General features: G+C 34.1%; 1 protein-coding gene across 1 annotated transcript in view; it reads left to right on the forward strand.

Annotated features, from left to right (window-relative positions):
* Nucleotides 1–19,467, forward strand: part of LOC117100001 (chordin-like) — a 53,828-nt gene extending 34,361 nt beyond the window's left edge. The window contains exons 4-21 of the mRNA XM_033239530.1: nt 5,956–6,054; nt 6,281–6,392; nt 7,363–7,453; nt 8,713–8,854; nt 9,013–9,254; nt 10,973–11,120; nt 11,383–11,492; nt 11,815–11,928; nt 12,175–12,331; nt 12,558–12,787; nt 13,438–13,551; nt 14,036–14,215; nt 14,331–14,436; nt 15,148–15,198; nt 15,494–15,597; nt 15,776–15,938; nt 16,509–16,606; nt 16,864–19,467. Coding sequence (XP_033095421.1) covers nt 5,956–6,054; nt 6,281–6,392; nt 7,363–7,453; nt 8,713–8,854; nt 9,013–9,254; nt 10,973–11,120; nt 11,383–11,492; nt 11,815–11,928; nt 12,175–12,331; nt 12,558–12,787; nt 13,438–13,551; nt 14,036–14,215; nt 14,331–14,436; nt 15,148–15,198; nt 15,494–15,597; nt 15,776–15,938; nt 16,509–16,606; nt 16,864–17,049 — 2,447 coding nt within the window. The 3' untranslated portion in view covers nt 17,050–19,467. The remainder of the gene's footprint in view (nt 1–5,955; nt 6,055–6,280; nt 6,393–7,362; nt 7,454–8,712; nt 8,855–9,012; nt 9,255–10,972; nt 11,121–11,382; nt 11,493–11,814; nt 11,929–12,174; nt 12,332–12,557; nt 12,788–13,437; nt 13,552–14,035; nt 14,216–14,330; nt 14,437–15,147; nt 15,199–15,493; nt 15,598–15,775; nt 15,939–16,508; nt 16,607–16,863) is intronic.
* Nucleotides 19,468–20,880: the final 1,413 nt, after the last annotated feature.

Below are 20,880 nucleotides of genomic sequence, written 5' to 3' on the forward strand. Positions count from 1 at the left end.
TGTGTGTATGCGTGAGTGAGAGTGGTTCGACCTCTTGGTAGAAGGATAATCATAAGTACGCGAATGTGCGAACCGATGTTTATTGTTTTACATATTGATATAATACTTCAATAACCTTAAATATTATGACATTAACTATGCAGAATCTGTCTCTATTAATTAATATAACTTCCTGTGTGTGTGTATGCGTGAGTGAGAGTGGTTCGACCTCTTGGTAGAAGGATAATCATAAGTACGCGAATATGCGAACCGATGTTTTATTAACTAATGCAGATGCTGTGGAAGAGGTTTGTGCTATGCTAATAATAATTTCAATATTTTTCCTCTTAAAAAAATTATTGGAGAATTTTAAATTTTATTAGGCAAACTTGAGCTGATCATTGATTTAAATGGTTTTCAGAATTGAGCTTACAGTCTGTATATTATGCATGACATGACGATCAAGTTGATAATACCATAATTAGATATCCGTAGTCAAGGACGATCGGCTTATGAAATGTTGCAGGAAGATCATTCCTTTACTCCTTCCGATTATAATTTCGTTCGAGAAGAGGAATACGGCATCCTTGATAAATGTAGGAGATAGAAGGGATGCCAGTGGCGTAGGACAGCACCAATTGGGCGCTGCAGTGAAGGTCTTTTGGAAGTCAGGAAAAATTTTAGCTGAGCGCCGCGAGGAAGAACGTGCTTGGCGCTGGCCTTTTGACAGCACAATATAACCCGACGCAATAAAATCCTCCTTACTCGAACAAGATGAAAGATATTATCTCGTATACTGAGAGCAGTTTTGAAATTAAATTAAAAAGAGAAACGCTATAGGATTCACTTAAGTCTCTAATTTAAAAATGAAATAACGTTCAGTATTTGCATTTAACATGTCAAAAATATTACGATAATAACCGTGATGCTGCTGCTGATGATGATGATGCTGGTGATGATGATGATGATGATGATGATGATGATGACGACGACGTGATATAATTATGCTTACAATGACCTGTATTGATGTACAAATTCCTCAACATGAAAATTATGATTTTTTTTTTCTTTGGCCATTAGGCCATGCTTGAAGTCCTGTCAAATATAAAATCCACGACTTCATAGTTTCCCTGCCAAAATCGCATAATGAGAGTTTATTAGCGACTTTTATTGGAACCAGTCAGACTATGTGACGTCACACTTTTCATACGTAGTCGGATATATTATTTTGAAGTATAAAATTGAATGTGAAGCTTAAACATACACACCCGAAAATCAGATCATCATTGACATAAAATATTAATGCGAATAGATAAATGATTGTTTTAAATATTTATATGAAGAGACATTCAGTTAACAAACTGCACCTTCGACGCAAGATCAGTAGACAATTAATCACTTTTGGAAGATTAATGTGGTGATTTGATATGGAAATTATGTTCAACGATCCAGGCAATAATGCGTGCTGTAATAAATGGTTTTTTTTTCTCGAGCTTGTTATGAATGAAAATTAAATTAGCATGTTTCATATTATCCCTTGTGGAATGTTAGTGTCACTGGTTTCAGTCATGTTATTATATTCCATAATCTTATCAATTGTAAATTTATTAATGATTCTCTCTAAAGAACAATTTAGCATGTCTCTGAATGTGATTCCCATCCGTTTCTATAATTTCATAATGAGATACGTACGTATGATTCGTGGTAGGGATAGACTTGGTGTTAGGGGCGTGTCCGATGTCAGAGATCGCGTTCGACACGTAACTGTTGTCGTAACTTGGGAGTCCGAACCAGAAAAATGCAGTGCAATGACTTTGCAATCATACATGGAGCTAGAGACTGTACATTCGCATCACAAAAACTAAAGCAATATTTAGTCATCAGTTATCTTAAATGTATTGACTACCAGTAGCTTAGCAACTAGCCAATTAGAACAAAAAGGAGCATGTCCCACCAACACGCACGTTTCCGTGCGTTTTTCCGCTGCCGTCTTTTAGGACAAGGCGCGGGTCTTAAGCTCGCGGCTTCCATAGAATCGCTCACCCTATCGGCGACAGTCGCTAACAGTTGTCGGGAAGGTTGAACCTATTTCAGCTTTGCCGATTGCGTTGCAGACGAATCAGGATGCATTGCTAGCTACCCTGACGCAATCGGTAAGGCACCCCGATTCGTCTGCAACGCAATCTGCAAAGTTGAACCAGGTTCAACCTTCCCGATTGCTGTCGGCGACTGTCGCCGATAGGGTGAGCGATTCTATGGAAACCTAGCTTTAGTGGAACGGTGCGTGGACAGGTAGACAGTCATTTGTTCCGTTTAGGCTATACATGCTCATATCAAATCGTTATTCTCCTACGAATGAAATATTTTTAAAATGCAATTCCAGTCGTAAATCATTTCTGTAGAAAAAAAAGTTCGAAATTAACTCTTAATTTATTTTGCTTTCAATCACGCGACGAATATTAGAATGATTATTTACGAGTATGATATTTGAATAAGGGTATTCAACCTAGAAAACAATGTACATAGAACAAGATTTATGGAACTTTTTTTTTGCCCAGTAATATTACAACTACCAAGTACGGGGTTGTTTGAAGAAAGATTTTATTCCAGGGGTGGCTTTAATCTACCTTCTTTTTGAAACTGCTCTTATTGTTAATACTTAAATATTTAAGATCAATTTAAAAATAGAACTGGCTATCCAGATGATTTAACTGCTTTTTAAGTAATCCGTAATCACCAATACAACACAATATAGACCTAAATATGCCTAACATTATAATATAGGAAAATATTGTTATTGTAACATATTCATATACGCAGCAGGTTTGGTTGAGGTAAACGCAGTCGTGTTGATTAACGTAAAGGCATATGTTAAAGCTTGGTTTCTATACAATCGCTACACGCCTTCGCCGACAGCTTTCTTTGATTGGTCGGTCGATTTGGGGAGCCTTCCCGATCGCGTCGGGGACTGCAACGCAGTACAACGACTGCAGTGAAAACATTGTAGCGACAGTGTAGCGATTTAAGAAAACCAGGAGTAGAAACGAATGTAAACGCGGTAATTTAACCCCTTCTAAAATTCTTAGCTTTTTAAACATGTAAAATCCCAGTTATTGGCTTAATTGTTAAAAAAAAATATCTCTCTGGAACTTTTAATAAGTAGTATCATATGATGATGAAATTATCATAGATTATTAAATAATGAATAATGACGCCAAAACATTACAGAATGATGCTTGTTGCAAACTGTAAGTTATATTTACAAGGTTATCATGTTTATGCAGTATCATTGCCAATATTGTAATCATTAACTGCGATACTAGTATCAGCACTGTGTTAATGTATTATAAGCAGGATTATAAAACTTGTTCTTTAATAAAATAAAATCTACATCAAATCACCGAAGGTTTTCGGTGAAGCTGATTAATCGGTGAATCGGAGAGCCTTCACGATTTTGTCGGGACAGCTACCGGTACGCAGCGATTGTTGTGAAAACACTAGCAAAAGAGTAGCGATTTCAATCAAGCTTAGGAATACTTGTTTTAAATTTTTTTTATTAAGGGTATTGCATTCCTGCAGCGTTTAATTTTAATTAGCTGGTATGTTACTACAGACGCCGGTTGTCGATTGAAAGTAATTTTATTAGCAATTACCTTCGGCGTATCTTTCATTATTTTTGAATATTATATCTTTAAGACAGAGAGTTAATGTTGAATATACGCGCAGCGACGCAATTTACAGCAAAACGTATCTCTTAAATACCCTCGAGTTATTAATATATTTTGTCTGCCCTAATCTTAACCCTGACCACTGTTTTGCAGCCGCCCTCCAATAGGCCTTCTCTATTTGACATTACGTGAACTGGTCGGAAAGAAAAACACTACGGAAAAACATACATAGCGCGACACCTGTTTGAAAGTTTATGACCAATTTGTTTGCTGCCCTCTAGAAAAACTACCCTGTCCCCTTGGTTATAGTTGTAATCTGTATGCTGTAATAAAAAAAAAATACTTCCAATATGAGCGCTAATATTTTTTTTACTACAACAATAGTGAGTGATAGGCTATATACATTAGCTTCATGATAATAACAAATACTGTATAACAATTAAATGGTTTTTTAAAGTTGACACTTATTTCCGAATTCATCGTTTTTGAAGGAAATATCAGGAACTTTCCACTTTCTGAATAATTAGCGGTGTATATGAATAATTTGCAAAAGCTAAGCTTCTACTATATTCACCCGACAGTGGCATACATTTGACAGAACGCCAGAATTGACGGACTAAACTTGTTTGGGTGTGTCCAGGACATTTTCATGATGCCACCGTGTACGAGCGTCACATGCAATGCAGTTCACATGAACAAAGGATTAAAGACACGACCTGCTTCATACTTAGGTTTTATTATTAATGTTAGGTTTTACACAGATATTTCTTTGGGAAACTCAGGTTGAAATATGTAGAGATAATCCCTTAGCTTAAACTACTCATCTCAGAGCCTCCAAGTGGCCTTGTCCTCCTGGCCTAGCCCCCGAAGGAATAAGTCATTTTCTCAGTTCGTATAAGTCTGATCATTAACGTTGCCGTCGTCGATCAAACCATGATCAAACAAACAAGATTAAAACGCATAAAAAAGAAAAAAAAAATCACATTATACAATTGTCATACACTTGACAACATAGAGTATGTGCACACAAACACGTGCTTTTAATGTACGTTTGAACATCACCGGTTGATATATCAATCACCAGCAGCATAGAATATATAATATTGACAGGAAATATAAATTAGATTTTTGAAAAATATGGCACCATATGGAATTAATGATTTCCACAAAATAGACTTATTACTGCCACGTAACTAAAGAAAACAAATTATGTACCACTAATGCTTTAACTGAATTATACTATAGGTCATTATTATAAATACTATGTGCAATTGACATGGTCAAATTTGTTCATTTTACATCCGCTTTCATGGTCCAAGAAAAAGACCAGGAACGAGTTAATTTTCTCTAGAGGGCGCCCCTTAATTATTCTAATAATTTGGATGATAAAATCAATGAAATTTCCATCTGTCTGACCTGACGGACCAAGCCTGCCTGATTAGGCCAACAACTGTGAAGACTGCTACAACTATAACACAGTGAGATTTGACCTAAATCAAAAGTCAAATATTCGTTCAAGAATTACGGTGTTTTTTCGTCAAGATCGTTCAAAATGACGGCGAACCCTCATCTGTGTTTCCCAAAGGCATGACAAATTTGCGGTTGCCAATTTATTGAATTAAACTCTGTCGAACAACTGTCTGTTAATTTTATTTAGAAACGTACGTGGTAATGTATTAAAGTAATTCAACTAACACTATCCGACACACGGCCTTATGTTCTTCCTGTCTCTTATACACATCTAGATGTGTATAAGAGACAGAAATAAGCCTGTGACAAACAATAAGTTAATTTTTTGACTCTGGTATAGAAAAGCATTCCATCCTTGAAGAAGCTTACCACTGCCTAATAAATACGACCATGATCTAACTAAACTTAACTCTCCGTAACGAATATAGTTTAAACACATTGCCGTATCCAAAATTGCCATTGTAGGGGTGCGGGTCAGGGGCAGAGCCGTTGGTACCAGCTTAATCTTGTTCATTATTACTGTAGTAACTTTAATAACTAAATACTGGCGTAGACCTAAAGACAGATTTCTTTGTGAAATGTGAAGATTAATTTAAGATTCCTTCTTAATCTTTATTATAGAAAATAAATTGTATATTCAGAACATTATCGACTCTGGATCTATTCCAATTTGGGATGGAGAGGGCCTAAACAACAGTGATAGATGTGTTCACTCACTGTGCCAAAATATTTCGTGTTCTAAAAGCCTATTATTGTTATAATTTGTAGACGATTTATTCATTATAGAGGATATGTTTATCTTGAATTCAATAGTTTAATTTTTTTTTTGTTCTTCCAGCACAAATGCGGAATCAGGGAGAGCCTGTGGAGAGAGATCATCAGCTGGATGAACGATCAGATGAAGATGTTGCCTTAACTGAGTCAAATCAAGGATACAGTAAGACACTACAACCCCTACCATTATTATTCCATCGTTATCATCATCATAATCATCATCATCATCATTATCACCAACCCGACCACCAATACGAACGTAGAATTTTCATGTTTTCTTCTATTGTAAACAATACCGCTCTTTGTTTAACTCAAATTTATTTTATGTCAAAATACAGAAACATTATATATCCAATTTAATTGATTATGTTTTACTTCAATCTCTAAAGATTTTGTTGCATTGTTAACGGGTACATCGTTAGCTATTAGGACAAATTCTGTAGCCAGGGCAACATTTATGCTGTTGGATGACACTTTGAGATTCACGATCACCTACGAACGGTAAGTCACCGGATATTCAATGCTTAATGAAAAATGAACATCCATAACTCTACCCCCTGTGATAGGCTGTGATGAAGTAGCCAACCTCGCACAAACACCACTGCAGTACGTGCGAACTATGACACTAGTACACAACCTTACTAAACCGCGTTCGTAAACTTTTTCTGCATAAATCCAAGTGCTGCTTCGACTAAATCCTTCAACTTTTCACGACCTTCGTTATGGTAAAACGACATGACGAATGTAACGTCAGATATCTTCTGCGATTACTGCCGTCATGTGCAGGAAACAAAGATTCTGCTTTCTATATCACCAATTTGTTACAATTAAATAATTTGCGCTTCCGTTTTATTCGTTGTAATGTATTAAAGTAATTCAACTAACACTATCCGACACACGGCCTTATGTTCTTCTATGCGGTAGAAGTGATCTTTAACCGCAGCAGAGTGGCGCGTTATGCACAAAATAGATTGATTTAAATTCACTCCATGGTTTAAAATTGTAAATTCTAAACCAAATTATAATACAATGCTTTTAGCCTTGATTTGTAACGCACAAAACACGTCATTGTAAGTTCATCAATTTGAATCAATACATTCAGTTATACTTTAAATGCGGAAAACCTATTTTACTGCATATTTCGTATGTGCCAGCAATTTATATCCAACGTGATTTTAATCTTGGTGAAACTAAAATACAGTAAATTAATATTTATAACTCCTTAAAGGGATTTTCTCATGAGAAAGTGACGTTGATTAGAACCTTTACCTCTGCCTTTAATCATTATCTGCCCCTTAAAATAGAAACATCCTAAATGTGATGCAATACTATGCTTCTTAAAAAAAACTAATTTAAATTTAGCTGCTGAATGAGGGCTCCATAGCCATGACATCCTTTTACATTTCCTTACATTTTATAAAATGAACCAAAGTGTATTCTTTTCCTGATTATCAATTTATCTTTATTTCAGAATGCAAAGACCCGTTTTAATACGCTTCACAAACGCCCTAAACGACACGGTATTCGAGCATGATTTACATGGAAGCGATCTCGACAATAAGGTAAATATACTAACAATACACAAATATTAAAGAGTAGGCCTACAGGAGGAATATATCAGTGATTCGATAAAACAGTGTAGGTCTAATATGCCTGTGTTATTTTCTTTAGCATTTAGAAGCGCCCTATTCAAGCTGGTATATTGTGATTTTAATTTCAAGAATGTACCTAAATTTGCAAACTAGAAAACATGTTTATACACATTAAACCACTTTACATGAAAAATATGAAAACCACGTAGTCCCATTAGTGCATGGGCACATTTGTGTAATGTAGATTAGGTACCGTAATACATATATAACTTTTACGCATAAATACATTATAGCCCTATACATATGTAAATATAATTTGTAGTGACAAGTGCAATACCATGGAATCGAAATGGAGTCTGTAGTTGATATAAGTACGCTAGTGATTAGAAAAGATGCTCTTATCGAATAAGAAAGTATGGGCAGTTTCCTTAGATTCCACATCAGGCCCAGCATGGCTCAGTTGACGCCAAGATAGGTGGACCGGACGCGTATCACAACCTACCAGACAAGATGTTTAAAATTGAAACATGCAAATGTATGGAACATTAATGTAACATTCATCTGTGTTTTCCTGCCACCACACTTTCCAAATCAAGACTTAATTGTGGACACTTGACTAGATTTGTAAAAAAAAACAAACTTGATTTCCACTTTTATATATCCTCTCTGCATGAACTAGGCCTTACTTTATCAACAAGAATATTACTCCGTTGCACGTTGTCATTATCTCAGTACCATGTATTTGTTACAAAACAGGTTTTTATGATAACTTCAGAAATACTCCGGATGTTTCTTTTTGTTCTTGGTTTTTATGACATTTCGGTTAGAACCCTGGATTTTTATTATGGCAAGTGTCCGACGCCTTTTTATTGAATCATTCTCTCTTACCCACTCCCTCGGGAGTGTTTCTGACATTTAATGTGTCCATTGTGACATTTATTGTAACGATAATAAGCCTTCCCACTCGGTGTATAAAGGCGTGGGTTAAGATCACCTTTTTATGGAAGTGATAATACAATTATTAATATTACTGTAATTTAGCAAAGGCACAAAATACAGTAAAGATATATTTAACGCAAATATTATATATTCAAAATTGTTATTATTTTCTACTTTATTTGTTTATTTATTTATAGGCCTGATTATTATTGACAAAAATAAAATTTAAGATAAATAAAACATTAATTGAATGATATTAATTATTAAATATTAAATCTGTTTCTTTGTAGGTTTGTGGCGTTTGGCGAAGAATTACCGGAATATACCAAACATACCTGCACACAAAGTCACTATTCGTCACCTTGGTAACCAAGTCAAACGAAAATGGATTGGTTAGAGGGCGAATTTTAAGTCACCGCGCGCTTACTGATGGTAAATAATATTTGTTGACAGCAATACCTATTTTTTTTATAATGACTATCAAAAATATGCCACTTTAAGTACCGTACTTCATACTTACAGTATTGAATAATCATACGTTTTTGTTTTTGTTTTGTTTTTGTTTTTTTGTTTTTTTTTGCAAATGCTAGAAACATTTAGTGCACTCATGAGCACTAAACGGACACGAAAAGGAATAGCAGTGGCATCCCCGATGGGTTATGGTGGAATTATGATGATGAACGCAGCACATGATGGCAGAACTATCAACTTCGCTATTTTGATGGACGGACTCCTTGAAAACTCCGGCCATGTCAAGACAACCACACTCATCATCGAACTACGCAAGCGCAATGATGTAATCAAAGACCTGAAGACAACAGTTGGAATGGACGTAAGTGACCTATTTTCGATAATGTCTTATCGAAAAACAAGACAAAAACCCCTTAAACTTTTAAATGCACGGTACCATAATCTATCGTTAAACCATCATCATCGTCACCTGCTCTAATGTTATCATTATCATCAATTAATGTCTACTGTTGAGCAAAATCTCCAAAAGTTGGTATTCCTTGTAACTTTTATTTTTGTAAAGATTTGAATATATACCTTAAGGATTTAATAATATATTTAGAGTGGATAATAACAATTTTATAAATCTACCCGTTCTACTTTCATGTCTTACAAATTATGACATTTCTAAAATTAGTCATAAGCGCTAGAAAAGCTGATTCTCATACATTCTCATTACGTATACAAACGTGCCTGATAACCGTATCACGTGACATGTTACTCTAATTTAGTTATTAAGGAAATAAAAGGAAACAATGAAGGTAGTCAATTTTTTGCCCAATAAGACTCAATCGAGACTGTAATGATATCCAAAACCAGACTAAAAATCCCAAAGAATGTAAATAAACAAGGACGTTTATGTGATCCTTGTAAGTACTTAATACCTTTTTATGGGTGCGTTTCAAATTCCAATCCATGGGTCGGAAATCTTCCAGCGATGTTTGCGATTTGATTTTTTGTTTTAAATCATTTTTCCACGATTTAGAAATAATTGATTTTTGGATTCATACGAATTGTTGTTTCTAGCAACCATTACACTGTAGCTACCATCGATGTTTCGAGGATACTCGTTTCAAATTATAAATTCGACGGTATTAGATGTATTTTTATAATTAACTTATCATTTCAAATCCTGGCAGTATGTTAAAAAGGCAAAATAACTTAACGCAGAATTACGTTTTCAAGCTGAATGAGTTAAATATTTGAGAATCCGGTAATCTTAAAATCCGTTTCATTTTAAAGTATTATCAGATACAAATAATTAATAGATATTACCATGAATGAAAATGTTGCTTTTTATGGGGGAGGGGGTGTAGCTGAATTTCATAAAGCGAGGATTGATGTTGATGGATTAATAATAGTATTGATAAAAGATTCAATACTATTATTAATAGTATTTAATCTTTTATCAATACTATTATTAATAGTATTGATAAAAGATTCAATCAATATAATAACAACATTCATTTTTAAATATTAAATTAGTCTCCATGAAGCGAAATTACATAATATAACCCCCAATATTTCGAAAGATATAGGTCTATATGTCTTAGGAAAAACATAAACCATCCAGAGAGGAATGAGTCTTGTATATGTTAAGACCGGATTATTGCACATTAAATTAATGTGAGAATATTTCTAATTGCCGTAATAATCACGAGTAAAGAAGCTTTCTAACCGGGAATGAGCGGCGAGAGTACAATTTTGCTACTCAGAGTTGTATTTATTTATTTATTTATTTAGGGCCTACATATATATTTTTTCGTTTCCTAAATTTCTTAAGCAGTGAACCATTAATTGGCATCTTAGTGTTCAAATCACCCAACCTTAGCCTACACTCCTCACCACTGCATGTTTTAATAATGTATATCAATAAAAAGTGCATTATAAAGTCAAAGAAATAGTGTTCATACAGGTAATTTTAACAGACAAAGAACAAAGCATACTGACTAGATATTAATTTTGATGCAAGCTCCAGATAAAGTCACTTTAAAATGTTGATACGAGTAGGCCAACGTGAAATGTTCTATCTTTTATTAGAATGTTGAGATAGTTGGGGTCTGGAATGGCATGTCCAATCAGCATCAGAAGTGGCTTGCTCGCGGAAATTTGAACATCAGGATACGGGATGAGAATGCTGAATTCCCAGAACTCAGTGGCCAAGTAACACCTCGACAGTCATGCGACAGTAAGTACACGCATAATTTAATACAAATGTTCTATCTTTCTAAACTAATTTACTATTGGTGTTGGTGGCTATTTGTAGAGCGCATACTGTAATACAGAGTCTCTATGCGCATTAGCAATTGTCTATGAAAAAGAAAACTGAAGGGAAAATATCAAAAGAAAACAAAAATAAAAGGAAAACACAAAATGCTAAATAAGATGCAATAAGCCTATAGAATTTATTATATGATATATTATGAAACATTTTGTTTTACTGCTTTCAGCTTTTCAGTCTGTTCTTTCTGGTGGCGAAGCGATTGATCGACCAAAAGTAACCGGAGCTAGCGGTTCAGCTGTGTTGCACATTGACAACGAAGGCAACATCAACTACCGGGTAAGAATACTTTCCACCACATCGTGAACAGAGTGTCAAGTACAAACTTTTATTTATATGTTTTATTTATATATTTATTTTAAATGGAATAGAATTAAATAAATAGCCATAATTATTTAATTGCTGTCATAAGAATAACATCTAAGCCTGTTACAATAATAAAGTTAATTAAATAACTAACCATAATTATTTAATTGCTGTCATAAGAATAACATCTAAGCCTGTTACAATAATAAAGTTAATTAAATAACTAACCATAATTATTCAATTGCTGTCATAAGATAAGCCTAAATTACTATAATAAATTTAATTTTATGTACAGGTTCAAGTTACGGGATTACAAACGGACGTCATAGGACTGACTTTGGAAGGCCAAGTTCGACGAAACCGTCGAAAGGTCATCGCTGATCTATTTGGAAATTATGAAAATGGTGTGGTAAGTATCTCGTCAGTTAATTAAGGAAAATTTCATCATCATTATTATTATCATTATCATCACGATCAGCAGCAGCATCTATTATCATCATCATCGGCTTGGTACAGTATTTAAAGATTTGATAAAAATCGGAAAAAAAAATTACCCTAAAATGTTAATTAAAAGCTATATTTAATGTCATTTAAATTTTAAAAATGTGAAAAACTTCCAATGAGACAAATCAAAACCTATGTATTTTCTTTTCAGTCTATAGGAACGTATTCTAAGCCAAATGTCAAGGAACTCCAGCTTCTCTTACAAAACAATCTTTTCATCAATGTTGCAACTGAAGCCTATGAAAAGTCTGAATTACGAGGTCGAATCACCGCATTACCCTATCGAGGACACATCACAAGACATTCTGGTAATTGTTAGGGTGACGTTTTTTCTTTCCTTTTGCCCCCGAGGGGCGCCGTCTGGAAGATTTTTTGTATTACATGATTTACTTATATGAAATTAAAGGTTATATAACAAAATTATAGTAGATAGTTTATTTTGATGTGAATTACCAAAACAATCCTAATTACGAAATTTAAAAAAATGTAACTACGAAACTAACATGATACCACTATTATCTACTGTTCTCTTAGGCCTACCGATTCCGTTGTCTGGAAAGAATTTGGACCCACCACAAGTCACCGGGGCAGCGGGCCAGGCGTGGCTTTCTCTTGACAGAGAGTGTGCACTACATTATGAAGTTACCACTATAGGTTTGAACACCGGCAGCAATGGAAAAAACCATGCTTATGCAAAATTAGTGATGTACGACGAGAACGAAGAACCAGTCTATAAACTCCTGAGCGCTTTTCAAAATGGCGTGGTAAGTCTTAAATTGAAAGTAACATCGATACTTTAGAAAACATAACATTCTACCAGGAATTAATAAATGTCAATGGTTATTTTTTTTTCAAATCATCTAATTTGTTTTTATCCATCATAATCTTTTATTTACAATATTTCAAAACTTATCTTCTTATTCCGAAGTTTGACCTTTGAATCCAGTACACTTTTTCATAAGACCACATTTTATAAGAAAACTGAGGCTGAAATTGCTCAAAAATTAAGAACAAATTGAGGCTGATGTAAAATTTCAACAGAGGTTTTCATTTTTTTTCTAAAGAAAAACCAACAAATCTTAACATGTACCTCATTTTCAGTAGGTGTGACTGTATAATATACCCTCTTTATACAGTACAGTAATATACTGCTGTACATTAATAATTTTTATGTTTGAAAAGTATGTAAAAAAAAAGTAAAAAATAAGAACATTTTAATCCTGAAATTGCTAAAAGAATAAGAACACTGGGCCAGGGCAAAATTTTACTGATTCTTACAAAAACTCTTTATAAGATGCGGTTAAAAATATTTTGCGAGTTGTTTTCGCCCCTGTTTATGTAGAATTCACTTGATGTATTGTTAGAAGCAATCCCCATAGGAATTTCTGAAAGTTTTTTTCTCGCTTGGTTACAGGCTGTCGGGACAGCTGATGATGTTAGCGAAGACTTCCTGATTAAAATGAACGAAGGGACAGCATACCTATTGATAACAACCAAACAGCACCAGAACGGCGAAATAAGAGGACAGGTAATAGACTACAAAAATATTCATACATCATTGATAGTTACAAAATGCACTAACGAGTGTTAAACTCGCCTAAACGCGTTCTTGCATATTCGTACATCTAGGATATGGGTCGAATTTAAATGATGGAGCTACTTAACGCGTTTGCGTAGTGATGGTTGACGCGAGTGTGCGTCATTGGGCCAATGGGCTCTAACATTCATTCGTCAGTTGTAATTATCACAGCTGTCTCAATACATTACACACAAATGATAAACAGTTGGTTTTACATAATGAAACATGACGTTTGTGCAGTGGACAAGACGATTTTTTTTATGACATTTGATTCACTTATAAAAACTTTTGAGCATTAAACAGACGTTCCAAGCTAAAGCAGGCCAGGACGGGAGAATGCTTTTTCGATGATACCATATTCATGTTATCGCAGTTTCGTATAAGCCAACTCGTTAACGTCAATTGCTATTATGGAAACTGTTTTGTATTTCAGATTTTGCTACCCAACAGTTGCAGTGGAAACCCTAGCAATACGATTGATCTAACAGAGGGTGTTATTGGTGTTAGTCCTGAGACGGATCCAAAATCGTGTCAGTTTGAGGATAAATGGCGGGCTGATGGTTCATTTTGGTCACCTGATTATGATCGCACTTGCAGCACCTGCACATGTCGGGTAAGGGCAACGATACATTTGTTTTTTCACCGATTTGTCGTCTTGAATAAATTTTCCAGTAATGTATGTCATTTATTTATAAATATTATTCCATGGCTTTTTTTAAATAATTTAGAAGAAAACAGTGATCTGCGATCGTGTTGTATGTCCAGTTTTATCATGTGAATCGCCAGAAACACGAGTCGATGAATGCTGCCCTGTATGTCCACCACCAGAACTAGGTATTACTTCTTATTTATATTATTATTAATTAATAATTGTATTGATAAATTAATAAATAGATGGATGAATTAATTGATTGCATGAATGGATGTATGAATGAATGAATAAATGGATAAATGAATGGATAGATAGATGGATGGATGGCTGAATAAATTAACGATCATATAAATAAATGAATGAGTAGGCCTAACTAAATGAATGAATGGATGAATGATTGATTGAATGAATGAATGAATGAATGAATGAACGAATGAATGAATGAATCAATGAATGAATGAATCAATCAATCAATCAATCAATCAATCAATCAATCAATCATAGACTATATAATGCCATTGTTTTCATGATTTCAGCGTGTTTTGTGCTCAAAACATTTGTGTCAATGTTGGGCCCTATTACTTTAACTTTTCAGGATTTTTTTTTCTCTTTCGTGGGAGCAGCCCATCTTTATTCTCTCTTTTCTTTCAGTATACATTTGATACAAAACATATTCTTGTTGTAGGCTATGTATTCACATTCATACATAAACACACATATGCATATACATACACATACATACATACAACTTTTCAGGATAGTCAGAAATACTGCTGTAATGCAACCAAGATTATAACATTTTTTTACTTGTGCATGGTGGGATGTCTCCTACATTGCTTGTTATGTGCATGATTCTTTTAACACAAATCTTTTCCTTGAAATTTACTTTTCAGATTCTTCAACTCAATCGCCTGGTATAATTTCTGATAACACAGCGGAAAATTGTAAGCATGCTCTTTGACCTGAATATTCTTCATAATTATTACTGTATTATTAATTAAAATTAACGGCCTGCGCATGAGTGCTGTGCATCCAACTTCGCCAACTGATGTTTCAACTTTCTTACTAATGAATAATGCATGAGATGAACGCGCCCGTTTTTTTCACAAATATAACGAATTATATGTTATTACTGTATATTAAAATCCAATTTTAGGTGGCAATCTTTGATTTCTATAAAATATGTCGCAATTCATTGTTTGATTTACAAATTAAATATTTATCTCTTTCTATTAACAGCTTGTTACTTTGAAGGCGACAAAAAACACCATTCTGTTGGTAGTTCATGGCATCCTTACGTGCCGCCATTTGGATACGTGCTTTGTGCCATATGCACATGTGAGGTAAGATCACAGATTATAATTTCGCCATTGCTGTTGTTGTTAATAATAATAATAATAAATAACATATATTTATGTAAGGGTAGTATAAATAAATATATATATATATATATATATATATATATATATATATATAAGATTATTTTATTACATTTTTTCTTCTTTTCGTATTAATTTGCAGTCAGATTTATCTGTAAATTGTACGAGAATGAAGTGTCCGCCTCTCGACTGTGAACGTCCAATTAGACTCGACCCAGAAGATTGTTGCCAGGTATGTCCACCCACTACTCCCGAACCGAAGGCTACTACATCGGCTCTTATACTTGCTGACGAAGTTGTACGAGGTAAAATCAAAATTGAATAATGTTATAGGCCTATTAATTCTTTTTGCCGTTATTCAGTATCTGGGTACTGTGTGTTTCCACAAATACAAATAAGTTAGTAATATATACACTGGTTTATAACTAGAAATATTGGAATAGAGAAAAAGCTATACCATTTTGTCCACAAAAATGATTGAACTGTTGAATTTCCTTAAAACAATAGTACACTTTTGAGAGTATGTTTTTCTACACCTTCTAAATAACATATGACGTTGAACTGAGTGGAGATGTAGCTTGGTAGTTAAATTTATTGCCTTCCAATCACATGGTCCTGGGATGAAATCCTGCCACAGTACGACTAAAACACGTCTCCACTCTCTAAGCCTCGTAATGGGACTTCGATGACACAGCATCATGTTTTTGTTTTCATTTATTTAAGAGGGCCCCTGAATATCAGCCGACCTTCTAGCTAGAAAGGGTCTCCCTCTATAAATATGGTAACAAAACTGTACAATTAAATTTCTCTGAAATAATGCCACATTATCCGAACATTTTATTAATTACATCGTTATTTCTTGGTTCAAAATAAAGGATGTTCTTTCGGAGAAATGCTTTATAGACACGGGGACGAGTGGAACCCTCTTGTTTACCCAATTGGTGTCATGCCGTGTGTAACCTGTCGCTGCAAGGTAAACTTTCCTCCAAATACTACATTGTTTAGCCATACTGTGATATTATACCATCTACTATTAGTTACTTGTAATGTCTTTTGCTTTTAGAATGCTAGAGACAATCCTAATTTTTGGTAACACCTAAATAATCGTTTCTGTAGCTAGACTGCTCTTATAAAACGTGGATGATTTTTGAGTATGTAGGCTACGCTAATACGACCACAAGACAGTGTACTTTGTATCTCGAAATCAAAGTTAATTTGTTTTTTCTTCAGAATGGTCAGCCGCAGTGCCGTAAAATCGAATGCGATCCTCTGATTGGCTGCAAAAAGAAGAAAAAGAAGGGAAGTGGGGATTGCTGCGGAGTGTGCCTAGATCCAGTAAGCACGACGACACCCTCTGGTGGCGGATCAAATTCAAGTAGAAAGTCGCGCTCAAAAAATCGACGATCTAGTAAATAAGTAGTATATATCATAGAGGTTCAACGGTAACCAAAAGAGGAAATTACGTTATCCCGACCAAGTGCGATTAATATATAGACTTCTGCGTCGCCTAGAAACAACTTAAACACCTAACTAGTTGTGGTGACACGAGATAATGACGCCATGTTGGGTGAACAGGCTATCAGTTGTAAGAGCTTTTAAGTCCATCACTTGTAGTAAAACTCCCTCATATTGCGCCATACTTATCGTTTATTGATTATGAGAAATAAATAGTAGGGCTATCTATAGTTGTGGCAGTGACCGTTCTATATGAAAATTGCTTTCCAAAAACGCATAATATGTGCTTTGCTCTTGGCGCATGCCGACGGTTCAGTACCAAGTGGCTGTTGCGCAACATGGAATAGTACTGAATGAAACCCCTTGTTCATAGTAGTATTAACCCCGTGTATTAAATTTTACAGGTTAGATTACCTGTGAAATGTGTCCGCTTAGTAAATTTTATGGTTTGTTTTACGTGATAGAAACAAATACATACGTCACTACTTCATTTCCAATCTAAAAGGTGCCACTGTAACATAAAACTGTAACAATAGTTTATGCGAGAAGCAAACGGGATCCTGTTATGAAAGTGAGGAATATTATAAAATAATACATTATGGTTTTATTTCCGTATTAGGCCTACTTACTTATGTAGCTAATCCGTCCTTATTTAAATTTAAGTATTGTACATATTTCTCACGTCTAATGGACAGGGTGAGTAAGGGTTGGTTTATAATCAACTCAATAAGTAATAAGTAATAAAGAAATTCCCCTGAAGTGTTATTATATAATAATTATGATATAAATATGTCCTATTTTAAGTTACTCGTCTAGATTATTATCAGATAGATAATTGGGATGAAAAGTAATCATTTTTTTTTTCTAAGGGCAGAATGTTTCTGAAGTGCAATTCGTGAAAACATCACGTGACCAATACCTAATTTGAACTTCCCAGTCTGATGTAGACACTTGTATTCGATACAGATGTCTCTGACCATTTCTACATATTTATTTTGTATTTTTTTATATATACGCATATATTTAAACTGAGTTGATATGTATTGAAATTGCGCCATCAGCGTCAGAAAATATATATTCTACCACGTGACTGAATACTGAGAATAATGCTAGAATATTAAACAATGAATTTATTTGAATTTGTTAAAGTAAAAGTAACAATTATCATTTATTCATATTTATTATAAAATCTCTCTATTCTGAAATACAATAATATTCAAAATTCCTTGAGCCTAACTTAATGTATAATTATGTTAGCAATTATTTGACTTAGTGTCAGCAATGTCAATCGTGTGAATTCCTGTATATGTTAAATAGAGATTATTAATTTGTTTTTGGTGTAAAATAGCTATTTTAATCTATTTGTATATTGCTTTACGACGGACACTGTTATCCACGTGTGTTTGCCTGCCGACTTTTCTTGATTTTCAATCATTCCCAAGATATATTCCCGTAGTTTAGTAATTCCATTGCAGATACCACTGAAATATGAACACATTAATCAAGACTACGTCATCCCCATTAAGCATTATATTTCGTTTTTGGTAAAATTATCCGAATGCCATAACGCATTCCTTTTCAATAAGACAGGCCAACATTAATTATCTAGTCTACATTGCTTATAGCAGTTGTTACCAAAAACTGGATGCAATATATTGTGCGTTAATGTTTCTGAAAAGATTTCAATCCACTGTATCATGCCATTTAATGTTGAAACATCTGTACCTAAAAATTATAGTGGTTTTGTACAACGTAAGTTCCAGAATAGAATAAGGCATTGTGTTTCGATAGCAACACGTTACCATAATCCACAGTGTAATGCATTTACACTTGTGTACAGTTATCAATTATTCACAATATATTGAGATCGGACAGCCGTAATGGTTCATAGGCCTATTATAAATCGGATCGGCTTTAGCTTACCAACACCCTTAAATCTTAATAATGTAAAATGTAGTATATTAGGCACTATAGCACGTTTTTTCTGCATATTTTGACTTTCCGATGAAACTATCGTGTAAAGTTGTAAAAGGCAGTTGGACAACATTTAAATTACAGTACACAACTAAATTTGCATTAATATGGAATTCTCGTCACCAATATATTCTACAGTTGTCGGTTGTGCAACATGTATTTGTTTAGAAACTATGCGTACAGAATCCCCATCATTATACTGAGAAACGATAGAGAATGAAGTAGTCATAGGGAACATGAATGAGTGGAAGTGGGGAGCGGCAACAGCAAAGGAATTGAAAATATAAGATTGTATATTGTGTAATGCTATTTACTATTTGCTGCTGCTTGTAAGAAATTTTGTAAAAGAAACAATAAAGTGTTTTGTCGTAATAAAAAAATAAAAAACACCATTAAATCTTAAAACATCGGCTCTCGTTTACGTCCTTAAGTGTTTTATCATATTTTTCATAATAAATATCGAGTTATAATTTAAATATTATTCCGTTATTAAATTACGCAAATAAGCACAAAACGTTGTGGTTTGGCTATTTCAGAAAATATTGTTGCAGCAACGTTATGTATCTTCAACTATGATTTATTCCCGCTGAATTTTGTATTTGTCTTGATTTATAAATATTGCAAACTACAAAAGAATAAAAATATATGCATGCAAACATTTCAGAATGCTATATTATAAATCAATAACGTACGTTAAGTCAGTTCATATACTAACATTGCATAAGGACACTAATTTACTTTGATCTAAAACGGTTTATTCTAATAGATTGTGTCGCCTTGAAACAGCAGGACAATTTTTACTGGAATAAATGATGGTAATGAGGATGATAATTCTGACGACGACGTCGATGATGATGATAATGATAGTGCTAATAATGATAATGACACTAAAGTTATGACATTAAACAATGACTTCGACTTAAAACTTTGCTGCTACTGTACTTTAATTTATACAAACCACACTGCATACAAAAACCATGGCACCAGGGTGGCCGAGTGGTTAAGGCGTTGGACTTATGGGTTCGAACCCCATCCCTGGTAGCTTTCTTTTAACTAATTTCTATATCCTTTCTCGTTATATACTAACTTGTTTTGTAGGTCTCAAATTATTGCCAAAGACGAACTTAACTCGTCTACGTACATGTTCGTTGTAACTGGAATTAGGCCAAAAAAAAAAAAAAAAAATATGTTGTGTTGCCCTCCGCGACCGACCGAAATTTTCCAAAAAAAAAGGGTCGGCATTTTTTTTTTGTGGAAATTTTGAAGTACAAATTTGAGAAATACCACTTCCGAAATTAATATTTAGAACATAAAATCTGCAATAGACATGTATTTAAAAAAAAAAAAATTAAGGCCAAACATAAACAAAATATTTTTTCTCTTTTTTTCTCCAAGTTTACTTCGATTGTATTACATAGAGGGCGCTGGTTTGGACATTTTTCATAGCCACAGTATTGTTTTGCTCGACCTGCCCGTGCGTGTGGATCGGATACACATAGTATTATTTTACGTTTCGAAGCCAAATAAATCTTTCTTTAAACTGATTTATTTTTGTTAAATTTATATCAATATACACTTGCTTAGTATTTATTCCATCATTACTTTGAATACTTTCTGTTTGTCAAGCTTGCCATCGTTCTATTATGGTGCCTACGAGCTAACGAGCCCTTAGGCCTAGGGTCTTCATAATAGGGACTGTGGTTTCAGGCCTATCCTATTCCAGGTATTACTAAAAAAATGACAGGAACTAAGAGTAGACCTACAATAGTGCCGGCGTTGAGTTGTTATGGAAACAAAGAACATGTTTTCCTTCACAAG

This window comes from Anneissia japonica, unplaced genomic scaffold (assembly GCF_011630105.1).
Source record: "Anneissia japonica isolate Jap-2015-1 unplaced genomic scaffold, ASM1163010v1 scaffold256_len832006_cov191, whole genome shotgun sequence".
Taxonomy (NCBI): Eukaryota; Metazoa; Echinodermata; class Crinoidea; order Comatulida; family Comatulidae; genus Anneissia; species Anneissia japonica.